Source organism: Clupea harengus, chromosome 14 (assembly GCF_900700415.2).
Source record: "Clupea harengus chromosome 14, Ch_v2.0.2, whole genome shotgun sequence".
Classification (NCBI taxonomy): Eukaryota; Metazoa; Chordata; class Actinopteri; order Clupeiformes; family Clupeidae; genus Clupea; species Clupea harengus.
Window position 1 is genome coordinate 25351074 of NC_045165.1, and position 24253 is coordinate 25375326.

The 24253-nt window shown below is 40.6% G+C and overlaps 2 protein-coding genes across 3 annotated transcripts; one reads left to right on the top strand and one right to left on the bottom strand.

The window, feature by feature from the left end:
• Window positions 1–761: 761 nt before the first annotated feature.
• On the top strand, window positions 762–5810 carry vsnl1b (visinin-like 1b). The gene is made up of 4 exons (XM_012822406.3): window positions 762–1135; window positions 3562–3731; window positions 4467–4682; window positions 5321–5810. The coding sequence occupies exons 2-4, from the start codon at window positions 3570–3572 to the stop codon at window positions 5516–5518; spliced, it is 576 nt and encodes a 191-aa protein (XP_012677860.1). The 5' UTR covers window positions 762–1135; window positions 3562–3569; the 3' UTR covers window positions 5519–5810.
• Window positions 5811–5925: 115 nt separating this feature from the next.
• Window positions 5926–23077, bottom strand: smc6 (structural maintenance of chromosomes 6). Of its 2 annotated transcripts, none has more exons than XM_031580287.2 (27): window positions 22851–23077; window positions 21687–21843; window positions 21464–21581; window positions 21180–21285; window positions 20773–20909; window positions 19520–19581; window positions 19357–19437; window positions 19154–19255; window positions 18678–18797; window positions 18493–18588; window positions 17614–17760; window positions 16957–17045; window positions 16600–16764; window positions 15824–16002; window positions 15395–15596; window positions 15097–15211; window positions 14593–14756; window positions 13387–13522; window positions 12829–12909; window positions 12571–12741; window positions 11585–11722; window positions 10835–10980; window positions 10520–10645; window positions 10163–10268; window positions 9576–9728; window positions 8882–8979; window positions 5926–8067 (listed from the first exon to the last, which is right to left on the bottom strand). In XM_031580287.2, the coding sequence occupies exons 2-27, from the start codon at window positions 21825–21827 to the stop codon at window positions 7968–7970; spliced, it is 3279 nt and encodes a 1092-aa protein (XP_031436147.1). In that variant the 5' UTR covers window positions 21828–21843; window positions 22851–23077; the 3' UTR covers window positions 5926–7967. The 2 variants fall into 2 exon arrangements, with proteins under 2 accessions (XP_031436147.1, XP_012677888.1); XM_012822434.3 differs by having other exon boundaries at window positions 22783–23076.
• Between the last annotated feature and the right edge of the window lie 1176 nt (window positions 23078–24253).

Genomic DNA, 24253 nt, shown 5'->3' on the forward strand with positions numbered 1-24253 from the left:
CCCTCTCATGAAGCCTCACTGGCAGCTATCTTTCTGAGGAGGCTCACCTTTTCCCCATACTTACTAGCAGCTATCTTTAGCACCAAGTGCTTCACGGCTCCCCTGCTTCATTACCATAATTAATCAAAGCTCTGCTGGGTTTCCTGTGACATTTCCTGGCACTCAGAACAAATGTGAGGGACGTGCACCTTAGATTTGTCAAATACATAATTCTACATGTCGCGAAAAAGATGAGTATACTTGCTACAGCTAAGGGATCACCAGGAAAAGATTACTGGAATGTAGCGTGGATCCCATGTTGACAAGCATAAAAGCAACACCCAATTTAATTGGAAATTAAAAGTAGATTACTATGACAAAACCTGTTCTTTAAAGAGTGTCCTGGTTTCCTACATGGGCACATCACCTCTACCCACTGACAGTGCCATGAGAACCCCAGAAGGGAGGCCAATGACCTATTTAACAGAAAAAGTTTACATAAATCTAGAGTGGAGCTATGCCTGGAGTACTTGTCATGTAAGCTGGCAATGTCTCCTGGGCTTCTACCAGATCTTTCTAGTAGCAAGCAGCTCAGATGTGTCCAGTTCATGCCACTACAAATATCAGAAAACCAAGGGCTTTGCTGCAGCATCCTGCTTTGAAGCATATAGGAAATAATTAAGTCCTAAGTGATTTACCTACCTATTCAAGCTCCGAGGCTGACGACACCTCATAGCCTACCTCACCACGCCATTCTATGTTACAGCCTCGGCAACTCTACATATCATTGCAATCTAGTTTACATCGGTTGATATACGTTACGCATTAAGGTAGGCGTAGAGCTAGAGTTCACACAAACTCCGTGCCCAAAGCCCCGTCGTGCATCGCTGGAGTCCTGTTGTTATCGAGGCTCTTCTGGCTCTTCCCTTGCGTGATGCTCACACGGTATGACGCCGCATGTCTAGAGTCGCATAGCCCGAGCTCTTAAGACGCGAGTGGGAACGGTCCCTACTGCGTGTCAGCGTAGTCCCCCATTTTAAACCAAGGCCAAACAAACGGGTCTAGAAAATCCGAACACAGTACAATTAGCGCATTTGAACCGCTTTGATACCCGCCAGGGCTCACCTCCGCAAGCCTCTCCAAGATCCATCTTAAGGTAAGAGGTAACCTAACGTTAGTCGTCGTGTCGGTTCTGAAAAAAAAACACTGCACATATACGTGCCTGCCTTAATAGCAAGGTAATTGTTGTACTCTTAATAGTGTTTTGTAAAACAGAGTCAAATAAGGTAAAATTTAATTATTTCAATCGGTGTGCGTATGCGGTAGCCTCTATAACGGAGTAATTTGGCACATGGATGGCAGTGACATGATCACTAACCTTCGTTCGTGCACCATAATGCCTTGATACAATAACTATAATGGTCATTATTTAATTTCCATTTGAAATAAGCGCTGAAGGGAAGCCCATTCTTGTTAACCACCATTGCTTAGTGGTGTCCGCATTAACATATGCATTATGTCAGGTTTACGAGACTTCTTAGATATTGGTTTTGTGTAACAGATGTGTACAGATGTGTCTCCAAAAGAGCAGTTGATTAGCATTGGCGGTGTGGTGCGTAAGTTCAGTGCAGACAAAACCGGACTGCGTTTTTTCCCTTTACGCTCTGCTGGAATGCACAGGACTGCAAATCTGCCTAATTTATCCCATCCTGAGCTAGTGTGAATAGCCTGTCGCTGAGCACTATTTCAGTTAATTCACTTAATTGCGATTTATTTCAGGTGAATAGTCATCAGATTTGACGTGGTTGCAGTGCTGGTCGTATGATCCGTTATCCACCATTTCATCCCATGAATTAACCCATGTAGCCACATTTAGTCATTTTCGTATATTGTGAAGGAATGACATTTACTCCTTGACGTTTTGTGTTCCCAAGGTCATTCTAAACGGTTGCCCAAGATTGAGGGGACACTGTCGTTACATAACGGACTGAGTCTTTTGTCAACAGAATAGATTCGAAAATGATATCTGCTTGAGGCTAATTATTTTCATATAGTCAAGAAATCGGGAAATAATTTTCATTGACCCTCTATATTTTGTTCTTTCATTTACGCAATTAATTTTGCGCAGCGCTTTGATCATCTGAAATGTATGTTTTGTCAGATGTTAAATTGGGGAACAGTTGAGCTCACAATTTAATATATTTTGTGCTAATTCAAAAAACAGAGATGACACAGTCGAATAATGTTTTTTTTTTTTTTTCCGTGTTGTAAAACAAACACAGACAAAAGAGCCAATCGTTCCTCCACGCCACGTTCCCAGATCTCATTCCATGGTGCATTTCGTGTTTTTAAAATGGTCTAAAATAATTCACACTGTTGCTATTGATGTGAGCCCTTGTGCAAAAGGTGAATTGTTTGGCCTCATGAGGTGAGCAGCCATCCTCCACAGAGCCACAAGAAGGGAGGATGGGCGCAGTACAGGGGAGTGTTACTTTAAGTGGACTATGGCGGTGAAGGGTCACATGCTACTGCAGACTCCTCATGACTGAAGCACTGATGATGTCTGAGGCTCACTGCATAGAGCACTCAGCTACATGGAGGCATCTGACACACATCACAGATATGCTTTTCATGGCCATCCTAGCACAACATTGGATGTGGAACAGATAATTAATGAGCTGCACAATGATAGCTTGCTGGTTAAGATTCTCTAGATCTATTTAACACATTCTCCTGTTATACCTCTGAACATCATTTGGGTCTATAGGTTCCAACACATCCCAGATTTTCCACAAGCAGCTTTGCCATTGAATATATTTAAGTGCTAACCAGCAGTGCTACAATGTGCTAACTCGTATGGCAATAGCCATCTCATAGTCATCGCTATATTGTATATTTCATCGGCATAGTTCCCATGTCAAGGGATGTTTCTGGGTTGCTGGTCATGCTCAGGTGGACGTCTCAGGTCACACATTCAGAGCATTGTGGGAATACTTACAACAGTGACTGTTTTAGCGAGCACAAGCACTTTTTTTTTTTTTTGCCATGACTGAAATAGAAAAAAGAACATCTAGGCCACTAGTGCACAAAACTAGACCAGCTTTGATGTAAAGACACATTGTAAGGCTACCAATACTTTGTGACTTTCTTGTCAGAGTCATTAAATGGCCATTTTGAGATTATGTTTCTTTGAGACTATTGATTATGAGCAAAGTATAATGAAACTGTGCTGCTGGTTGTCATCATGTGGCTGGTCCAGAGACTGAGAGCAACTGACAGCTGGCAGCTTTGAGATCAGTGACTATAAAAAGCTTAAACTAAAATCAAAACAAAACTATCAATGGTGTCTACCATCTAAATCAGCAAAAACATGACCTACTGTATACTAAAACCTGATACCAGTACATTTAAATCAATGGCAAATACCTATTATGTATAACATTTAATACTTTTTTCACAATGTCACCCGAAAATGTTCTGAAAGAGTGACCTTTCCAGCCTCTCATTGTATTGCTCTCCATGAGCTGGTGCTTTAAAATGAAGCAGGGTGGGATGATGACCGACCTCAATGTTCTTGCACAGAACTCACTATGGGCAAGCAGAACAGCAAGCTGACCCCAGAGGTGATGGAGGACCTGGTGAAGAACACAGAGTTTAATGAGCATGAGCTCAAGCAGTGGTACAAGGGCTTTCTGAAGGACTGTCCCAGTGGTCGCCTCAACCTGGACGAATTCCAGCAGCTCTATGTCAAGGTAAGGGCACTTACACCTGTGTGATGAGGTGACTATGGAAAAGAGGGTGTGGCTACTAAGATTTCACAGATTTCTTGATGGCAGAAGTGAGATTTGGGGTGGGGTGGGGGTGGGGGGTTGTTTGGGATCAATGAATACATGTTTTTTGGAAATGATTGGTTTCATCATATCACTACTTTGTAGACAGGCTCTTGTAATACTCCTCTGAATTGGATGCCAGGTTTTCAGACCACATGTGTTGCCATAATGAAATTACTTGAGGCGCGATGGTTCTTCTAGCTGAAATGACTTGAGGCAAGATGGCTTTTCTAGTCACATTAAATCACCATTAATCAATTTCCTTTAATGTAATTTAGACTGAACACATTCAGATGTGGTTCATTTAATCATTCACATCACATAGCACTATAAATAGGCAGCTATTTATAGCAAACATACAAAATGTTGTCACTCTGCAGCAGAAACAGATGGAGCAGAGATAGATGAGAAATGAAATGAATTGGTCCACACTCTGGATGAAGAAAAGGGCAATATTTGTTTAATGATGAGTCTGAATCTTTTTCCGAGAACAAATATGGAGAGGTGGATGAATCACATATTTTTCTCATGGCAAGTTCGGCCACCTTTCCCCCTTTTCTCAGCATCTCCCTCCTGCTGAACCTCTTTCACATCTCCCCTATCCCTCTTTCTCATACATCACCCGTCGCTTTGTTTTGTCCAATCTCTTTTCTGCAGTTCTTCCCATATGGCGATGCCTCAAAGTTCGCGCAGCATGCATTTAGAACCTTTGACAAGAATAGTGATGGGACAATTGACTTTCGAGAGTTCATCTGCGCCCTGTCCATCACGTCTCGAGGCAGCTTCGAGCAGAAACTCAACTGGGCCTTCAATATGTACGACCTGGATGGAGACGGCAAGATTACTAGGGTGGAGATGCTGGAGATCATTGAGGTATGGATCAAATATCTCTCATTGCTTCATTGAAGATTGTCCTCTCAGTGAACATTTGATGGACCGAAAGGTTCATGTTCACATCAGACATGAACGATTCGTTTTGTTGATACAAAACAGAACTATATTTAGCACCAACTGCGTATTGATCAGATACTGAGTTTCATCGTGGACAGAGCCCGCTTCTATAACAGGTAGCAAATCTCGATCAGCCCATGCTGCCGGGCTATCCAGTGTCCCAGGTACTCCTGTAGTAGGAGCAGATGGTTATTCTGTAAGGACACACACAAGGACAGCTCTGTCTAAATGGCAGTACTTTCCTAAGAGGCCACCTGCTTCTCCACTGGTGGCATGTCTCCCAATCCACACATATTGATGTGAACCTGCTGAGTGTGCACAACGTTTGGTTTAAAACTGTGTGAATATAAATGTCATATGAATATAATGCCATAATGCAGTCACCAAGTCCGTCCTAATTTGCTACATGCTAAGCTGTTCCCTCTTTTTAGGTTCTGTGTTCCTCAGTGGTCTCTGTTTTGCCACTGACTTTGATTTTGACAATTTTTACATAGTTACTGGGTATTTCCCTTACTCACCTTAACTGTGCTGCTGCTGTGTGTGTGTGTGTGTGTGTGTAGGCCATCTATAAGATGGTGGGCACTGTGATCATGATGAAGATGAACGAAGACGGGCTGACCCCAGAGCAGCGGGTGGACAGGATCTTTAGCAAGATGGACAAGAACAACGACGACCAGATCTCGTTGGATGAGTTCAAGGAGGCGGCCAAGAGCGACCCGTCCATTGTGCTGCTCTTGCAGTGCGACATGCAGAAGTGAGCGAGGCGCCTGCCGCATCACTCTCTCTCTGCATCTCAGCTGCCAGGACTGACTGGGGGAAAAACCTTTTACTCTTTTCATCCACCCTCTCCCATCTCCACCGGATCAAAGAAAAGAAAGAAAAAAAAAAAGAGAAAAAAAAAATGTGGGACTACTTTTCTCAATGAACTTGCTTCTTCTGGTTGAATAAATACATCTATATATGCATGAGAATGTCACCTGCTACAAATAAGCTATATACACACATATACTTATCAAAATGAATATATAATGAAATAAATTGTAAAGTGTGCAAATTAGTTTATTTCATGTCCACCCATTTAATCATTAGAATGTGGTTGAGTGCAGTGTGCCATAGATTTATGTTTTTACAGTACAGTCATGCTTGGCCTACAAGCCTGCTTTTCTGTTCTAAATAGTTGTCAAGAGGAGAAAATATCCCCATAAAAATAATATAAATACAAGACATAATACCACCTGTTATATCAAGACAAGAGATAAAAGCAGTTATTGTCAGATAACCTGAGGGCAAACAGTTAGCCCCTCCCAGTATGCTCAGACCACAGAACTCTAAATGTCGCTAGTGCATGCATGTGCTGTGTTCAGGTTAAGCCTCTAGAAGAGTAAAAGAGGAAGAAAAAGCCCTTGAACATCATTTCGCTCGGTGTGTGGGATATTCACTCGTGGTCCATTTCTACACTATTCACATTCCTGTGCCAGCATGTCTCCTTAGTAGTACTTGTGTTTGTCTGTGGTCCTCCCTCAGGACACTCCTCTCGAACCCTCGCCCCGAGAGATGTTCTCGATCACGCTAACGTGTTTAAATGTCAGTCTATGCATCGAGCTGCAAATGGGATGGAGAGCTCCCCTGCCGGGGCGGGGGTCACCTTCCTAAAAGAAAACAGTCCGACTCCATCTCAAGCTAGCAAAAATGTCAACGTCCAGAAGCCCTGCTTAAAAAGATCAAACCATAGGGAACATGAAGGGTAGCACATTGCTGTTCTATTACCAGAAATATGGTTTTAGAACACATTGATGTGAGCATGTTCAGTGTGGTTGCATTATCTATTTGTGTTTTTACCACAAGTAGTGTTTCAGATGAAAAAGGCAATATGCTACAAGTATTCCCCAGTTTGGTAAAGTGACCCCCTCCCCACCACTCTCCCTGTGCTCAAGTTCTCCATTTTGTGTACATGAAGATAAGCCCCTCCCAATGTGTTTGTCACACAAGTTTACTTGAAGGGCACTGCATTTTTATTGACTCGTTTTTTGTATTGAGATACCTTTTGAATTCAAGTTTACATCCCGAAGACCAACACACCAAGTATTTTAAGAACAGGTCTGGCTGGGATGCAGCATCCCCTTCAAGAGAAGAGACTATAAATAATCATTAGGTGGAAATGATTACTGGCAAACTAAGGTTAATTGGATTCTAGGGATTAAATGTATTTGTTAAATGGTACTCTCATGTGACAGGCCAGTGACCTTGTGTTCCACTGGTAGTGCGTGGGGAGCCTGCTAGCTCTGCCCTGCACTGAGCACTCATTCCAGTCCTACTTATCCTCGGATGCTGCATCCCACAGACACACAAAGACAAACCCCCCTGAGCAAAAAAAAAACAAACAAAGCAAAAAAAATAAAAATAAATAAAAAAACATTTAAAAAAAAACAACACATTGTTTGTACAATCTCCAACTCTTGCTGGTTACAGTGTATTTTGCCCTGTAAATATTTGTACTTAATACATAAAGGAAATACCAAATTTAAGCAAGTGAGTAATTTAACAGTGTCAGACCTATATTCATGTTTTTATATGTGGCATGTGTTTAATTCCAGGTGTAACAAATGTCATGATTGCACTACTTACATTGTGGTTCAAAAATCAACAATAAAAAAGCATACCCACTGGGATATTTCAGTGATTTGCCTGTATCCACATTTTTTTTATTTTGTTAAAAATAAATACAATAGACGGTCATAAAAGCATTTCAACTCTTTAACAGGGTGACTCCAAACCCTATGCATTATTGCCTTTTTGCCATACCAACAGTACAGTCAAATCCCAAAAAGGCACCAGGATAACTAGCAGCAGAGCATAGCATTTATCTTTTACAATTAAAGTCATTTAGCAGAACACACACAGTGGCAATATTGGTCTGGTTAAATTAAGCTATAATAAAACATATATTCCTAAAATGATAATGAATCAATTACAAAAATAAAGTTTAAAAACTGTCATTTTGAAAAGTTAGAATAAAAGACCCTGACATGAACCCTGTACATAAAAAAGCTGCACTGGATGAAATCCCCTGTGATGGGCAATTGTGCTAGTCAGTCCTACACTAGGTAGCCTACTCGTGTTTCGCCTCAGTGTTAGAAGCCGTTACTAACACACCAGCACCACATTAGAGCCCATCATCTGTCTGTGGCACACGAATACAACTGTGTCTCAACTCTGGGGCCTCTGTGTAGCTTCCTCCTCATTGATTCGGTCTCTCTCTGGGTCCTCTAGCTGGTGAATTTTGATGTGATCACTTTTGGGGAGATTGCTGAAAAAAAACACAAGCACAAAATAAAAATGAATTTCAGAAAATCCACATACAATATTTTTTCATTAGTTAATCCATTAATTCATATGAACAAACCATTACATACAGTATTAATAAACTACAAGAATTAGTACATGCTGAGATTCATAATTTCCTTATGTTAAGTTCTAGTAATGCTTTACATGAAATGCATCATCTCCGGTCACCATTGGAGAGGTCTATGTAGCTACGTAGGTCTTAGATTAACCGAGGTAATCTGTTTGTTAACAATCCACTAGATTGTCAAGAAACAAAACTACACAGGGACCAGAAAAATGCTACGGAGTCCCATAAGGGTCATATAGTGGTGATTATGAGCAACTTTCGCATTCCCTCTGAAAACCTTTGCATGTACTGTGTGTTTTCTAAATAACACAAAAGTATTGCAGGGGAGTGGTACTGTGAGCTAACGCAAAATGTATTGCGTGGGAGCCCAAAAGTATTGTGAGGAAGTGCTAAAGTATTGTGAGGGAATGCAAAAGTATTGTGAGGGAACGCAAAAGAACACAAAACAATTATCACTATGATCCTTAAGGGACTCTTTTTAAACACTAGAAAATTAACTGAATTAGATCAGAAGCAGACCAATTTCTCACTTTGACCAGCAGGGGGCAATGTTGAGGGACACAGAGGAGAAGCAAATTTACAGTATTATATCCGGCTATTACAATGTTTAACAGTTTATGAGGTTGAAGATGTCCTCTGATATAACTGATAAGACTCAAATGGCCTTAGGGAGACTATTCCAAAGGTGGCCATTGATGCTGATGCTTACCTAGTGGTTTGAGGTGTGATAAAGACGAACTGGCGTAGGTGCTGGCGCTCAGACAGTTCCAGAAGCAGGTCCAGTGAGATGCGGCGATTGTGCATATCCTACATTGAAACATCCAGAAAAAACAGGTCTTTGATGTAAATCCACACACACACACACACACACACACACACACACACACACACACACACACACACACACACACACACACACACACACACACACACACACACACACACACACAACAAATACTGAGTTGCAGTTCTACCTGTTCTGTACACGAGAGTGTGCTCCAGTTTTCCATCTCCAACATTAAAGGGTATGACCAGAGACCTGAGCATGCTCAGTTCAGCTGTAGCTCTCTACTCATGTGCTAGATAAACCTGTCTGCCACCACACAGGAACTAAGATCTTTTTGTCCGAAAAGGAAGGAGAGGAGTGAAAGCTGACTGACTACTACTGAAGAAAGACACTGTTCAGCTTTCCCCTGTCTGTCCTTTCTTGTTGTTCTATATATAGTTCTGTTCTTATAGTTTGGTCAATGAGACAATAGTACGAATTCCTCAAATGCGTGAACACCAACACAATATCTTTCTGTCATGAAATGACTGAGTTATCCATTACATTTCTACATTGACTGGGGATTTCTGAAGGCAGGGGGGAGTTCTGGCCTAGTGACCCCTCTGGAGTGACTCACCATGTAGACATCAAACTCATCCAGACAGCGGAAGGGCGACTCCGTGATCTCCCAGAGCGACAGGATGAAGCACACGGTGGAGAAGGACCGCTCCCCGCCTGACAGTGATCGCATGTCACTCACACTGTCATTCTCCTGACCAGGTGGCTTCACCTGCCAGACACACACACACACACACACACACACACACACACACACACACAAGCACACATATAAGCACACAAGCACAGAGAAACCACTGAGACAGCGACAAAGAACCTGTTTGTCTGTGTGTGGATGTGTTAAGAGCGTATTTTGTGTATTTATGTTGCATCAAAACACAAACACATCAAGTCTCTAAATTCAAAATCAGGTTAGGGATTAGCCAATCAAAAATACAGTGTTAAAACATGAATCAATCTGTGAATAATGTCTGTCAATCTGTAAATAACGTCTGTATATCTGTAATCTGTAAATCATTTCTTATCCGACATCAGCAGTTGATTTCAATGGAAACTGCAATAGGGAGTTATTTATATGACAACAGATGCCATTAGCATCACCATAACTGCTTGGACTGAAGTAACATATAGTGCGGAGAAACATACTGATATTGAGAGGGTTTCATTGTTGTGGTCAAATCTCATGGAGCCACAGCACTGCAGTTTTATTAGGAAGTTGTTGAAATAGAGCTTGCACCTCACAGAGAGCGACCTGCAACAAGAACACAAAAATACTCATACCTGAGAATTCACCCGTCAACATGGGTCAGCATGTTACTTTAAAAGGGGTGTAGCCCAAATCTGGCATCGACTGTCACGTGAGTGTATAATGCGTATGGATGTCATACATTAATATGTTCTGCAAAGTGGTCTCTACAGGGTATAATCATTTTGACAAGCAGTGGCATTTTGGTTCAGGACCAGTCTACATTTTGGCAGTGACTTCAGCACTAAAAGTTGTACCTTCGAAGAGTTTTGTAACGGGCTTGTCTGTCGGTCATTATGTTGTCCAGACGATCGATAAACTTCTTCAAATCCCTGAGCTGGCTTGACTTACTCTTATAGTTTTCATGAGCTTCAGCATAATCTCTGAAAAGAAAAAAAAGACATAAAATCTACTATATTAGGCACCAATAAAAATCTTATATTTATGATTATGACAGGACTGGTTTGCTTGCTAGGAGTCATGTTTGGAGATGCAGAGATTTGAATTAGAAAGAAATCAATGGGCAGCCACAAACCCTGTCACAGATAAACTGATTGTACCTGACTGCTTACCTCATTACTTTCTCCTTGTCTCCATGGCTACGCTCCTGTGCAGTGATTTTCTGTCGCAGACGAGTGATCTCTGTGTCCAGACTTTTTGTGCTCCGGTCGACAGATTGCCGCACTGGGCTGATTTGTTTGGCCTTCTCTATGAATTCCTGAATTCCAAAGCACAAAAAGCAAGGTATGACTCACCACTGCCCTGGGTTTGCATCACTTTAATGGGCTAAGGATGCCACTACCTAAGATGACATTTGGATTCATTTCCAATCACACATATAATAGTTTAGCTTAGCATAGCTTACATAGCTTTCATAACAACTATGTCAGAGAGGAGATGACAAACCAGTCTGAGGTCATTATATTAAAGGTGGATTGTGTAAGATTTAGTGGCATCTGGTGGTGAGGTTTCTGAAATGCAACCAACTGAATACCTCTCCCTTTCCAAGCAAGTAGAAGAACCTACAGTGGCCATCAAGTTCCATAAAAACGCTAAATGCCCTCTCTACAGCCAGAGTTTTGGTGTGTCCCTTCTTGGCTACTGTTAGAACATGGCGGCGCAACTTGATGAGGAAGAGGACCCGCTCCCTATGTAAATATTAAAGGCTCATTCTAAGCCAACAAGAACACAATGATTTGTAGGTACAGGTGATTATACACTAATGAAATAACAATTATCTTCCATTTCTGCTATCAGATCCCCCTAAATCCTACACATTGTACCTACAAAAGGCTACAAAAAGGTGGAATTTCAAGCTGTACCTCAATCTCCTCTTCTTTGGCTTCAAGCTCATTCTTCATGCCCTGGATGTTTTCTTCGTGGACCTTGGCTTTCTTTTCCAGGATCTTCACGGTCTGATCCAGCTTGCTGGACTCAGCCTCCCTCTTCACTTGCTCTTCCTAAACAGTACATGGGAATGTTAGACATGTTGCTTCCCCCCTTTCACTTCAACTCAATGTTCAAATGTCAAATAAATACATGTAATTCTGTACACCTGTACACCTACTGTATTTACTAAATCATTGACCTACAGTATTTTGCCATATCCAATGGATTTTAATTAATTGATCATCCAAAAAAAAAAAAAAAAAAAAAAACATAATAGAAAACCTCACAGCTGATTTCACAGCTGCATCCCTTTCGTGCACCAAGGAGCAATCTCGTGGGGTCATAAATAATCTTAAGTATCCCCACCAAGCAGGAGGAAAGCAGGTTTCCTGAACAGAGCTATGGGACATGCAGAGGGGTTTGTTCCCCTCGGATCCTGTACTGCTGACCATATAATGCTCTTAGGGTTTGTAAACGTTTTAAAGCAAAAAACTAAACAGAAAACAGAATATTATCAGAGAGACAAAGAATTTTTAAAACAAAAATAATAATAATAGAAAAAGATCAATCAGTTTCAAATATCCTTCAGGACATTATTTACAGAAAAATAACAGATCACAATGTATCTAATAGTCAGTCAGCATTAAAATATCATCAGAGTGTTGATATAGTGTCAGATATACTACTGACTACATTACTACAGAAAAATCACCTTGATATTTAAGTGAGGGAGTGATACCAAATTGAAGTGATTCAGACAGATAGACAGTCTCCTGAATGACTACAGGAGAACCAAGGCCAAATGAAGTCCCATTCACCCATATGATAAGAGCAAACACTAATCTGACATGGAAATATTCACAGTGTGCACAGAAGGGATCAGGTAGGTATTCCTGATATCTTCGCACATTACTCTAACCTTCAGTTGATCAGAGTCGTCAGTAAGAAGTTCGATTTTATTCCTGACATCTTGTAACTTCTGGCCAATATCCAAAAGAAGTGCATCCTGCCTGTCCAGTTCAGCCTTCGTTTCCTCAACATTCTTTCTTTCCAAGTCAATTTTCTGTTGAATCTCTTGCACCTCCTCTTCCTGTAAAATACGACAGAAAACTAAAATCAAGAAAGCGCTTTGTGTACTACTAAATACTACTTGGTTGTGAAGAAAAGGTCAGCTTACCAGGGTGCTGATGTCCTCTATTTGGGACTCCTCAATGTTATCCAGTTCAGAAATGGAGGCCTTCACTTGATTGACACTTGCCTGCAAAGAAATAAAACTCCTTTGTTCTCTGCATGGATTTGTCAGTCATGCGATATCAGTAGAAACACTCTACTTTGATAGTATTTGCGTCATGCATACATGAATTGTATTGATCAAATTACTTTTTTTCTTAATTCATACTCTTTTAGGGTGCAGTGTGTAGCTTATGTTATCAAACATAAAATAGTTCTAGATCTTAACAAATCTTCAACATTTTATATCACGATTTCAGATCGATGTCTAGAGGTGTTTTAATTTCACGGACAATAAAACCTACACACTGCGCCTTTAAGAAAGAGCATTTACTTTTAAACTGTGAAAAGCGTCTGGTGATTGAGGTTTCTCGTGACTGCAGTTAAACCACAGCAGGCTTCCATTCAGCAGACAGTTTTTGCCTCTGAGTACGTGAGTGGTGAAGGTTCAACTGCAGTTCTTTTTGTGGTGTGTGGTTTTAACTGTAGAGCCTCTTCCCCTCACCTGATTCTTCTTGCAGGCGATGATGACACTGTTCATTTTGTCCTCCATGGCCTGGATGTCCTGCTTGACGGAGCTCAGGTGAAGCTGGAAGCGGGAAAGCTGGGCTCGATGGTTCTCCACCTCAGACTCCACCAGACTGAATGGAAGAGACACAACACAACTTTAGAAGAACAGCACACAACTCATTGTACTTCCTCAAAAAAAAAAAAAAAACACCACATCACAGCCCACTGGCCTGTGACACTAGGCAGCAAACAGACAACATACAACAAGACTCTCCATTCTGCACAATCACATGGCAACACAGCTTGTTCTGCCCATCCATAGATAAGTGCAACACAACACAACACAACACAAGATAGCTGGCTGGCAGATGCCTCACAAATCACCTCAGACGTATTTTTTGGTTACAATAACGGGGTTATCAGATTGTACAGTGTTTATTTCTCTGTAACAAACCAATTACATTTATATCCAAACACGGTCGTCTACAGTTTGGTCCCGCATCTTTGTTTATTTTTTCTAACTAGTGTGCCGCACGGGCTTACAACTATAAGTTCTCAACCACTTGCATAGGCTCTGCATCAAGGCTACAAACAACTATAAATCACTAATGGCTTGTGTTCACATTGGAGTTCCTATCTGTGGATTTCTGTGTGACAACATAAAGCAAGAAAAATCCATTTGTGATCTACAATAATGTGAGACCCTACAGCAGTGGGTAACTGTTCTCAAAGAGAAACAGCTATGGATCCTCATAAATGACACAGGGGGAGGAGAAAATCTTTACCCTTTACCCATGAGGAAACATTCTGTGTGAGTGATTGCTACATTAGCTCGATCAATTACTTAATCATATTGATTATATTGAAGACATACAGCCTTTCATAGCAATTCCTATCAATGCAAATATTTGTTAATATCAATTTCTTCCACACCACACAGTAGGTGAAATATTACTCACTTTCATATACCGAAGAGACACAGGACACAGAAATACAAATCTGTTCCCAGGCAGATTAATAAGGTCAAACGTATGACCATAATGTTATAAACAGACACAGTTATTCAAATATAGCTCTGTTATTACAATAATCTATACTGCTCAAAGCTAAGAATACCTTCAGTTGACCATTAAACCACTAAGAATTCATAGAACATTTTAATAAAAAAAATTACACCCCAAATATGTGTAATTGTACTTGCCGGATTTCTGCCTCGGGGTCTCCCCCCAGATACTTGATGAGCACCTCCGCCTCTGGGGTGTAGTAGCGGTTGGTGTAGATATGGTCTCCCTCCGAAGTGAAGGCTTCTCTGCAGTTACGAGGCGGCCTGCCCTGCTGCATCACTTTCCTGGCCATGGCGCTATCCTTGGGCACAGATACCATTGCTAATTGTACCATGCTAAAGCATATACTGATTGTAGGTTTGTTTTAAACTGACAATTAAGACACAAAGGTTAGGCTTACTCGGCCTACTACAAGAGAACCATTAATGCCTAACAGTCACAAAACAAAAATAAAAAAACAACGATCTTTTCTTGTATCGCAATGCATTATAGAATGGCATGTCATAAATGTGTGCACCAACACTTCCTTCAATAGACCAGGTTTTTGAGATCAAAAAGACAAGTATTATCTTCTGTGGTATATGCGGATGATGGCGACAGGAACTGTGAAATATGTATGTTTATGTGCACGCACGACTTACTTTGATGATCAAGATGCACTCGATCCCCCTCATGTCTATCAGGCAGTTGGTGATGACGGGGCTGGAGCAGTTTAGCGTATCAAGCACAGATGGAAACTCAGGATGCTTCACCCCTCTGATACCAAGATCACACACACATTTAAAAGATGAATCCTGTTGTACTGCGCAGTACAGCAGACATTTTGACATGACTAACTTTATTTCACATTACTGTGAATGTACTTGATATCCAGTTAAAGTCAGCGAAGTATGAACTGTGACCAAAATGCAGAGTTCTGCCCCTAGAGGGCACTCTTACCTGCCCTGGACATTGTAAACCTTTTCAGCGAAGTGGCACACAATGATTTGAGGCCGACTGCCTCTGGGAAAGTGTGGGGCCATGAGCTCCTCTAAGACCCTCTCGTCGCGGTAGTTGTCACAGCAGAACGTCTTCATGAAGCTACGCAAGCAGCTTTCCACCGCAACGGTCAGACTGGGGTCTTTTAGGGAGATGCAGGAACCTTGTGACACAATTCCCAACACACTTATTTCAAGACTACAGCTCAACACGTTTAGATCTTATATTATCATATATAATCATTTTCCAAGGGCATTAGGATATTTAACGATTTGCACTATTAATTGGGATGACCTACAATAATAACCGAGCATTAGATAACATGGATAATACTTCATAGAAAATGGCAACACTTAGGGATTTCAGTGAAATCCATAAAGGTGGCTTTACCTATGGGCCCAACCGGTTTGTGTGCAAAGCGTCCCTGGGCATGTGCCTTGTTAATAGACTCTATTAACTCTGGCATCCGATCTCCAAACATCCTGAGCCTGTTGGACCTGCTGGCCAGCAGCTGGTTTTTCCTCTTCAGTTTAGCTTCCAAGGACACCTTGATATTCTTCTCCTCCATGCTGTCAGAAAACAAAGGTGAAGAGGATTATAATCTAATATGACAGCAGGTGAAGAGGATTATAATCTAATATGACAGGCTACTGTAAGGAAAATGGCACACTAACGCTGGGGATTTATTTTCATCTGATAACACTCACTTAGTCAAAATGATCCCCATAAGACCTTTCCCTGTCACGCCCAGTTCAAAAGTGTGGTAGGGTGTCTTAAACGGTCTAACCTTGGCCACAGACAGTTTCACACTTGCTATAGAATTCTATCTTTCCATGAAATAAACATTACATTTATAACATCCAGGGGAATTTCAGAGATTCTGATAAACCACTCAAACCCAAAGCATTAGTCACATTCACAGCTAAAGTAACAAGATTGATAACTTCTGTAAAAACCAGTAGCAGTCCTTTTACTGTTGTGGCGATTAAAACTCTCCTTTCTTGACTTTCATCCCAGCTACAACACATGTAGTACACAGTTACTACATACTGAAAAAAAAGTCTGTAATCTAACAAGTTTATTATCTTAAGTGTAAGTGGCAAAATTAAGAATTGCTACATGCTTGCTCTTGTTTCTGGTCTGGTTTCCAAACCAAATGTAATCACCTGAGTTTGTCATACTCCTCCCTCCCTTTGAAGAGGGCTTGTTGCTTATCCTTTATCTCTTGATTGAGTGCAGCTGATTGGGCTTCATGTTTTTCCAGTTGCTTCTTCAGGGCAGATATCTTCTTGAGGCGTTTGACGCGTTCCACTTCCTGATTCTGACTTTCACTGTTCACAGAAATGAGACATGCACTTGAGACTATCCACACAGGCTGATTTAGAGCCATTGTAGAGGAACCGTCAGCCAAGATCATCATGGCAGTGCAGCACCACTACCACACAACTGTTTTGAAAACAAACAAAGCTGTGCATCAAAATGTAATCAACATGTAAGGATAGCTTTCTGAAAGGATTACTTACATATGTTTGGTTTTGTGTATTCTCTCCAAGAGAAGGCACCGTTCCTTTTCCAACTGCTTGAGTTTATTTTCTGCTCGAAAGTACACAACCTGGAAAAATTCAAATTCTTCAAATGTTATTGTTGAATTTAACAACTTCATTTCTCTTCTATTCTTCATCTCGCAAATATTGTGGGAGAGGAAAGAGGCACATTTTTCACTCGCTGATCCCATGAGAAAAGATTAGCTTGTTGCATACTGAAAGAAAAATAATGATGCATTGAATTCTAGTTCATTCGAATGTAAGGGGTCTTGACAGAGGCATGTGGTCGAGCAGTAAGTTGTAAAATGGCCACTAGACCATACTGTTGTGTCCTTCACTCTCAGCACTCTGAGCTGTAGTAAAGTGAGTTTTATGAGTGTTTTCATCAGTCTGACCTCATGGGGCTTCAGAATACCAAGCATTCTGTGTTATTTCCATCTCATCAATACAGACGGTCTTTACCTATATTAGTTATTCGTGCTATTTACTGCATCATATGCAACTGGAGACATTCATCTGATGCAAACTAGCTTCCAGCCTGCATTTGCGGAGATGGCTATACATTTCAAGTCCCAGTTTATGGTTATTGGTTAACAGTGTGACCCAAGGAGGGATAGATAAAGAAGCACCGCTCACCTCTTGGCCTTTCTGATCTTTACTTTTGACTTTCAGTTCTTCCTTCAGCTTGTGACTCTCCTCGGCCAGAGACTGTTCCTCCTCAAGTACCTTGTCCAGCTTCTGTTGGATGTCACTGCCCTTCTTCATAGCCTGGGTGATTTTGGACTGGAAGAGTAAGAAACAGGGATTAACTTCATCTGATAAGTAGTCAACTTGCAAATGTATCACACGAGCAAACAACTTTTTTTTTTTTTTTTTTAAATCAGGAAATTAAGTAACACAGGCATTTTAATATGTGATGTTAGGAATGAATGGTATAGCTGGATACTCCCTTTAAAATAAAAGCCTCAGATGAGATCTAACAGCCCTCGTCAGAGGAGTCATATATCCCAAACTGACTTAGTTGGCTATTTGCCATAGTATAAAATCAAATTAGGGACAAAAAGATGTGTATATTTTGTGTGAAAACATTTTGTGTAACTGCTACCGATCTTGGTGGTATGCTTCTAGTCCGTTCTGATAACGCGACCCCCAGTCAATGGTCAATAGTCAATGAGTAAAGTGCTGATTGGCTAGTCAGCTAAAAACAGGGTCAAAATTCGTTGTAAGAGTGTTGTAAGCTTGTAATTTCAGTTTTGTTATACATGTGCAAATTACATCTGTATGCACAAAACTTTTTCACACATGCACAAAATATTTCTACCACTGCAAAACTTTATTATACATCAGCTCAAAATCTTTTTGTCCCTAATTTGACCCAATAATCGAACTGATATGTAACATATGTGCTCTAACATCAGAGCAGTTTAAATCACAGTGCACTGTGTTCTTCAACGGATCCCATTGTTTGAGAGACCTGTTCATGGTCACCAATACAAAGAAAACAGTCACACATACCTGACAAAGAAGAAGTTTCTCCTCGAATTTGCCATCACCCTCCTCTTTTTCAACCTGTTCCTTCAGCTGCTCAATCTGCCACTCTTTCTCTCTAACCTTAACAGTACGAAAGCAAACAGTGTTGTTATTTTTTTGTTTGGTTGCACTGAAAGGCCAGGAATTATAGGCATTTCTGTCAAACACACCAGACACCAGGCCATCTTCTTCTGCAGTCCCTCCAGGGTATTCTTCATTTCGTCGAGGGATGCCAAACTCTCATACCTCTCTTTCTTCAGTACATAGTCTTGCTTGAGGTCTTTCAGACACTGAAAATGAGGCAAAAATGATGTAATGTGATGCAACTCCTAAGAGCGTGTGAGTCATTCTTATTCTTCACATGTACTCTATAAACTGCACAAAGCAAAACAGAAAAACAATAATCAGAACATTTTTAGACCTAGTCCACTTTTGCAGCCCACCCAGCTGATAAAAATCACAAAGCTGTCTGGTCTAATGTTGAGTGTGTATGTGTGTATGTGTGTGTGTGTGTGTGTGTGTGTGTGTGTGTGTGTGTGTGTGTGAGAGAGAATGAGAGAGTTTGTGTGTGAATTACAAGCCCCATCTTACCCAACTTTCCCTCCCACTCCTCCTCCTCCTCCTCCTCATCACCCTTTTCTCCTACCTCCTCCTGCCGCTCCACCTGGTCCCGCGTCACATCCTCCGTCTGCTTGATGTGAATATAATCCCTCCTCATCTGCTCCAGCAGTGTCGCCTTCATGAAGAACTTCAAAGAAACAACAATATCACAAGGGCGTCCACTGCCCACAACAAAGATTTTTGGGACAGAAAGCCATAAGTCAGTTTTCTTAAAGATGGGATCATCACCTTATACTTATCTGATTCACTTTTTGAGTGGAGGAATTGTTTACTCATCTCTTGGTTAAGGATTGAGACCGGATTATCTACCTAAAAAAGGAGGATTGGTTTAAAAATGGGCTGTGATGACCATATAATATTTGCAGACAAAAAAAGAGACACCATGTCATACCTGAATGTTAAAATGATCTAAAATAGACATCAACTCCTCCTTCTTGTTGGAGACAATCTGTCCTAAAAAAGACACACAGACAAACATTATGTCGTAACGTCCAGACTATTAACTGTTGTTTATACATTGATTTTGCAAAGTTTGTGTAGCCCTGCGGTCAATATTTGAGTGTGGCCTATAAATGGGAATGCATTTTTTCTTCCGGAGGTCAGTAACATGCACAGCAAATCTGCCAGGTAAAGCTCTATTAATAGGTAAATCCCATTAATGCATCAGGTAAAAACAATATGGGATAGATAACAAATTTTCATTCACACTCTTCAATCTTCCATAACAGAATAAAGTAAGTGTTTGAACTGTTTTGAACAGAATGTTATGGAGCGTGAACCTCCGTGACTCATGAGAGGTGTAAAACATACAAGGTCTCATGCCAGTAACCTAGGGTTACTAACCTAGTTTTCTCGATCTTAAGGAACCATCTTAACAGTTGGTCGTTGCTAGCGTGTGTAATATGAACTTATGTTAATATGAAGCTGCACAGGCACTCAGAGGGTTTCTACCTATTGTAGCTTTTCAACTATCCTATTTAACTATCTCTAGCTTAGGGAACCATGTCAATAGTTGGCAGTTGCTACTAGCATTTGTTAATATGGGCTGTTTATGTAGCATAGCAACCAGGCAACCAAAAAATTGTTTGCTGCATAACCTGAAGCTAAGTTTAATTTCTCAAAATCAGCTCACAAATAAAAGGCAGTCTTGGGTTCAAAGTGATCACAACCACTTGCGGATGATGTTAAATGGTTTCACATAGACATTAAACAAGCCTGAGAGAAGTAATGGGACACCAATAGAGCAAGGGCTTACTCTAATATCAATAGGGTGAATGAAGGTGGAGAAGTACCCCTCTCTCCCCCTTGACCTTCACAAACACGATAATTCATTGGCTGCGATTCCCACTGCAAGTATGTCAGATAATTGTCGTTTATGGATGCCTACTAGGTCACCAGGGGACGGATTACCGATTTGACTTAAACGTTTAGCGTCCATTTCCACACGTTACGATGACGTAACATTGAATAAATTGCGGTTAATACACAGGTGCAGTCAATACACTGGTTTATTTTGTAAAATGACAGAAAATACAGTAATGCGGTTTATATACGGTGCGGTTAATAGACAGGAATATACGGCAGCATTTTTCTTTGACATGAAATGTAACACATTGGAAAAGTGAATTAAATGCCTTCACTTACCAGCTTTACTCTTAATCTTGCATAACCTGCACCCATCACTGGTGATGCGCTGTTCAACAATGATGCAGTCCCCATATATGTCTCCCTTAAATGCATCTGACCCTCTGTTGCGCAGCTTGACAGTGACATCTGCATGGCTGTACATGTGAACACCAGCTCAGTTAGCATATATATATACACATACAGATGAGACAATAATAGCTGTCCAACTGATTTTTCCTTTTATCATTTAAAGTCATGTTAATAAACACATAGTAGTACCCCTGTCTGGGGTATCAAGAAGCATTTTACACAACATTGACTTATTAACTTCTCTTAATCATTTCAAACTGCCATTTTTGACTGAGACAAATAATGCAGACATGTTGAGCCTACATGTATTGTGTAGTGTATGACATGTTACTAACCCCTCTCCATTTTTAACAAATCCTTTCAGTGAAACTCCTCGGTTTGTCATGGTGGCCTTTCCCCCAAGACCCACGATAAGGGCAGTGAGAATTGCACTTTTTCCACCTGAAATACCAAAATCATGATAGGAGGACATGGTGAATATAGGTTTTGATATACTTTCATTGATGTCTGATTTTATGAGTGTTGTTAATTAGCTCACTTATGAAAAATATGTTATAAAAAAAATGTTTTAAAAAAAACATCTGCAAAAATAACTATTGGAACCATTCTGAACACTTACTCCCATTATTTCCAACAATAAAATTCACGTTTGGACCAAACTGGAATGGACCAAGGTGTTGATGGCACATGAAGTTCTTCAGTGTAATGCTCTCAATGACACCGATATCTCCCAAACTCTGGAATGAAGGATAAGCAATTACCAAATCTGCCAACTCAATTTGTTGAAATCTTCATTACATTCCAAAAAAATAGCATGTTTGTAACCCTGTATGCAGCCATACCGAAGTGGAGAACGAATGGTCCTCCAAACTCTCTTCATCTTCAAAATCTTCATCCTGTGCAGAACATCGCTCATCTATTCTGAAACTTTTGCTGACTTTTGCCTCAGTCTGTGTTTTTGACTTTCTTTTATTCATGGTCATGAGCAAAACATGTAGTCTGTGAACGGTCAATACAAAGCAAACAGAACAAGAACTATATTACTCTATTACGTATAGGCCCGATAGTAGTCTGTGACATGTTTCAGACATATGGTATAACATCCCAGGCAACAGTATTTGAACCCAGGCGATAGTATTTACCAAAAAACTCGTTTATTTGATTAGCAGACCTTTCTATCCCTACAACACGAGGCAGCAAATGGCATACAAAACCCATATACAGTCACCAAGGGTGACTTCAGCCTTTCCTTCTTCCGCTTTTCTTTCGAATTAAAGGGTTTAGTACACTCCTTATTGGGCACAATTTAAATTGTGAGCAATGGAATTGCTGTATTACGTTCACAAGCAGGAACAAAATCAAGCTGCCTAAAACACAACATAGGAAGTGTGTCTGCATTTGGACTGTGGACTCCATAGCCTACCTGTAATATAATAGCCTACCGCGCAGCTTTTGAACCGTAAAGGCGGCGTTTCGTTTTTAGACCCCCCTGCTTTAAAACTTCCTGTAAGAAGCTTCACACTTAATGTCTTATTGTGTAGGCTAGACTATGTGAAACACACAAGCCTTTACAGTTTTTTAGGAAAAGGTCGCAAAAACCAGTCTCTAATGCTTCTAATTTCAACGTCGCATGTTAACAATTTATATAGACGAAGAATAGTGTAGCTACAAAGTGAGGCGATGTGTTCATTACTATGCAGCCATTTGTAGGAACGCAGAATGAATCTAAAGTAAACCTACAAAGTAACCACTTGTTGAAATGTTCCCGTGGTCTATATCTGTAGATTGTTTAGCCTACATGACCGGTTCGAAGGTTTGCGAGAATAGACGTGTAATGTCGCGACTGTTAGGCCCTTGATCAAATGTTAGAGCAGAGCATATCTTAGGCTACGTAGCCTTAACCTAACGCTGTTCCCATGGTAAAACCAGAAGTGTTACCTCTCTTGTCCAGTTAATCCATTTGGTGTTATATCTTAAATAAATAGCGAAAAAATGTATTGTCTTACCGCAAAAAGTAAACTACGCTGAATCTCTAACACTTCCGGGTTAGACATCTAAAACAGAGTAGGCGTGTTTGTAACAGACATCAGATTTCTGTTTACTTTCCATTCTGAGCCACTAGTCCTTGATAAGTCTTCGAAACTCAACCTCCAGTCCGTATGGTCTGTCACGGAGACTGATCCTTAGCAGACTAGTGTGTCTGCGGTAGTATGTAATTTTAATAGATTCTGCCTGAACTGTCAGAGTGTAACGTAGACTGTGCTGAGCACGTCACCAAAATAAAAGCGTTCGCTACACGGTTTAGCAGAAATGTGTATTTAATAGACTTTCAGCACTTTACAATCTATGTGGAGAAATTATCTACACACTAATTAAAACACACAAGGATCAAATACCATCTTAGATGACTTTACATTGTTTATGATGACCTATAGCCTGGCATATAAAGAACGAATAGCAATGGGATAGGCTAGAGTAGGCTATCCTACAGGTTTAACACATCGGTATGCTAGACTATCGTGTCTATTTCGCCTGTGCTTCTTTATAGGTGATAACTATGGCCGTTTAAAAATGAAAACTTCATAAAATACATGCAATGTCAGTCATGCTACTGGAAAGAGGATTGGTTAACAAACATTTGAAAAAGATGTCTAGCCCCATGATTAAAGAAACTACAGCTAATTAACCATCGCCAACAGGCCCAGAGAAAACATCATATAGGCTAGTACGCTCAACAAGTCAAAGTCAAAGAAGCTTTATTGTCGTCTCGGCAGTGTGATGTTCACCTCACATGAATAAACAACAGATAGCCTACTTCAGTTTTTGTTTTGTTGTAGCGAAAACAACCTCTTCAAATCTTAGAGTTGATACTTCAATAAGAGTTAGAAGACCGAATGCGATTAACTGAAGTTTATTCAATCTTGCAGACGTTCATTAAAATCGAGAGTGGTGGTCCATGGAGCAGCTCCGAGCTCTAAAACCAGTGCACTATCTTTTAAATGCCATATTTCGAAACTATGCTTTTCCATTTAGACCCAAAACTTTCCAAATTGAACCAATTGAAAACCCCAAACTTATCCAAGTTTGAACCAATCAGAATATTCTCTCAAACCCTATACGTTTTATCCAAGCTCAGCCAATCAGAATATTCTGCTCACTAATTGCCAAAGCACCTTTCAAGATGCAGAGCAGCTGTGTCCTTATCAGTAGTGTCACCCCTCCCGGTTATGATGTCGGGGCTCTTTCCTGGGAACTACCTGCTCTTTGATAGTTCTGCATCCCCTTATGCATGAATCTTCCTAATTAATATTTGGCTGTCTTTGTAAGCCTGCACCTGTGGAAACTGTGTAGTCTTGTTTTTACAAAACAGGCCTCTCTGCCTGCTCTGTCCTTCCTCTCTGCACACAGG

Excerpts from the sequence above, each read along its gene's own strand:
- vsnl1b (XM_012822406.3), top strand. The coding sequence starts at position 3,570 with ATGGGCAAGCAGAACAGCAAGCTGACCCCAGAGGTGATGGAGGACCTG. Across the intron at positions 3,732-4,466 it reads TCCAGCAGCTCTATGTCAAG|TTCTTCCCATATGGCGATGC; the intron begins GTAAGGGCACTT and ends TCTTTTCTGCAG. Across the intron at positions 4,683-5,320 it reads AGATGCTGGAGATCATTGAG|GCCATCTATAAGATGGTGGG; the intron begins GTATGGATCAAA and ends GTGTGTGTGTAG.
- smc6 (XM_031580287.2), bottom strand. The coding sequence starts at position 21,827 with ATGACCATGAATAAAAGAAAGTCAAAAACACAGACTGAGGCAAAAGTC. Across the intron at positions 16,003-16,599 it reads GAGGAGTATGACAAACTCAG|CATGGAGGAGAAGAATATCA; the intron begins GTGATTACATTT and ends GTTTTCTGACAG. Across the intron at positions 8,068-8,881 it reads ATCACACCTCAAACCACTAG|CAATCTCCCCAAAAGTGATC; the intron begins GTAAGCATCAGC and ends GTTTTTTTTCAG.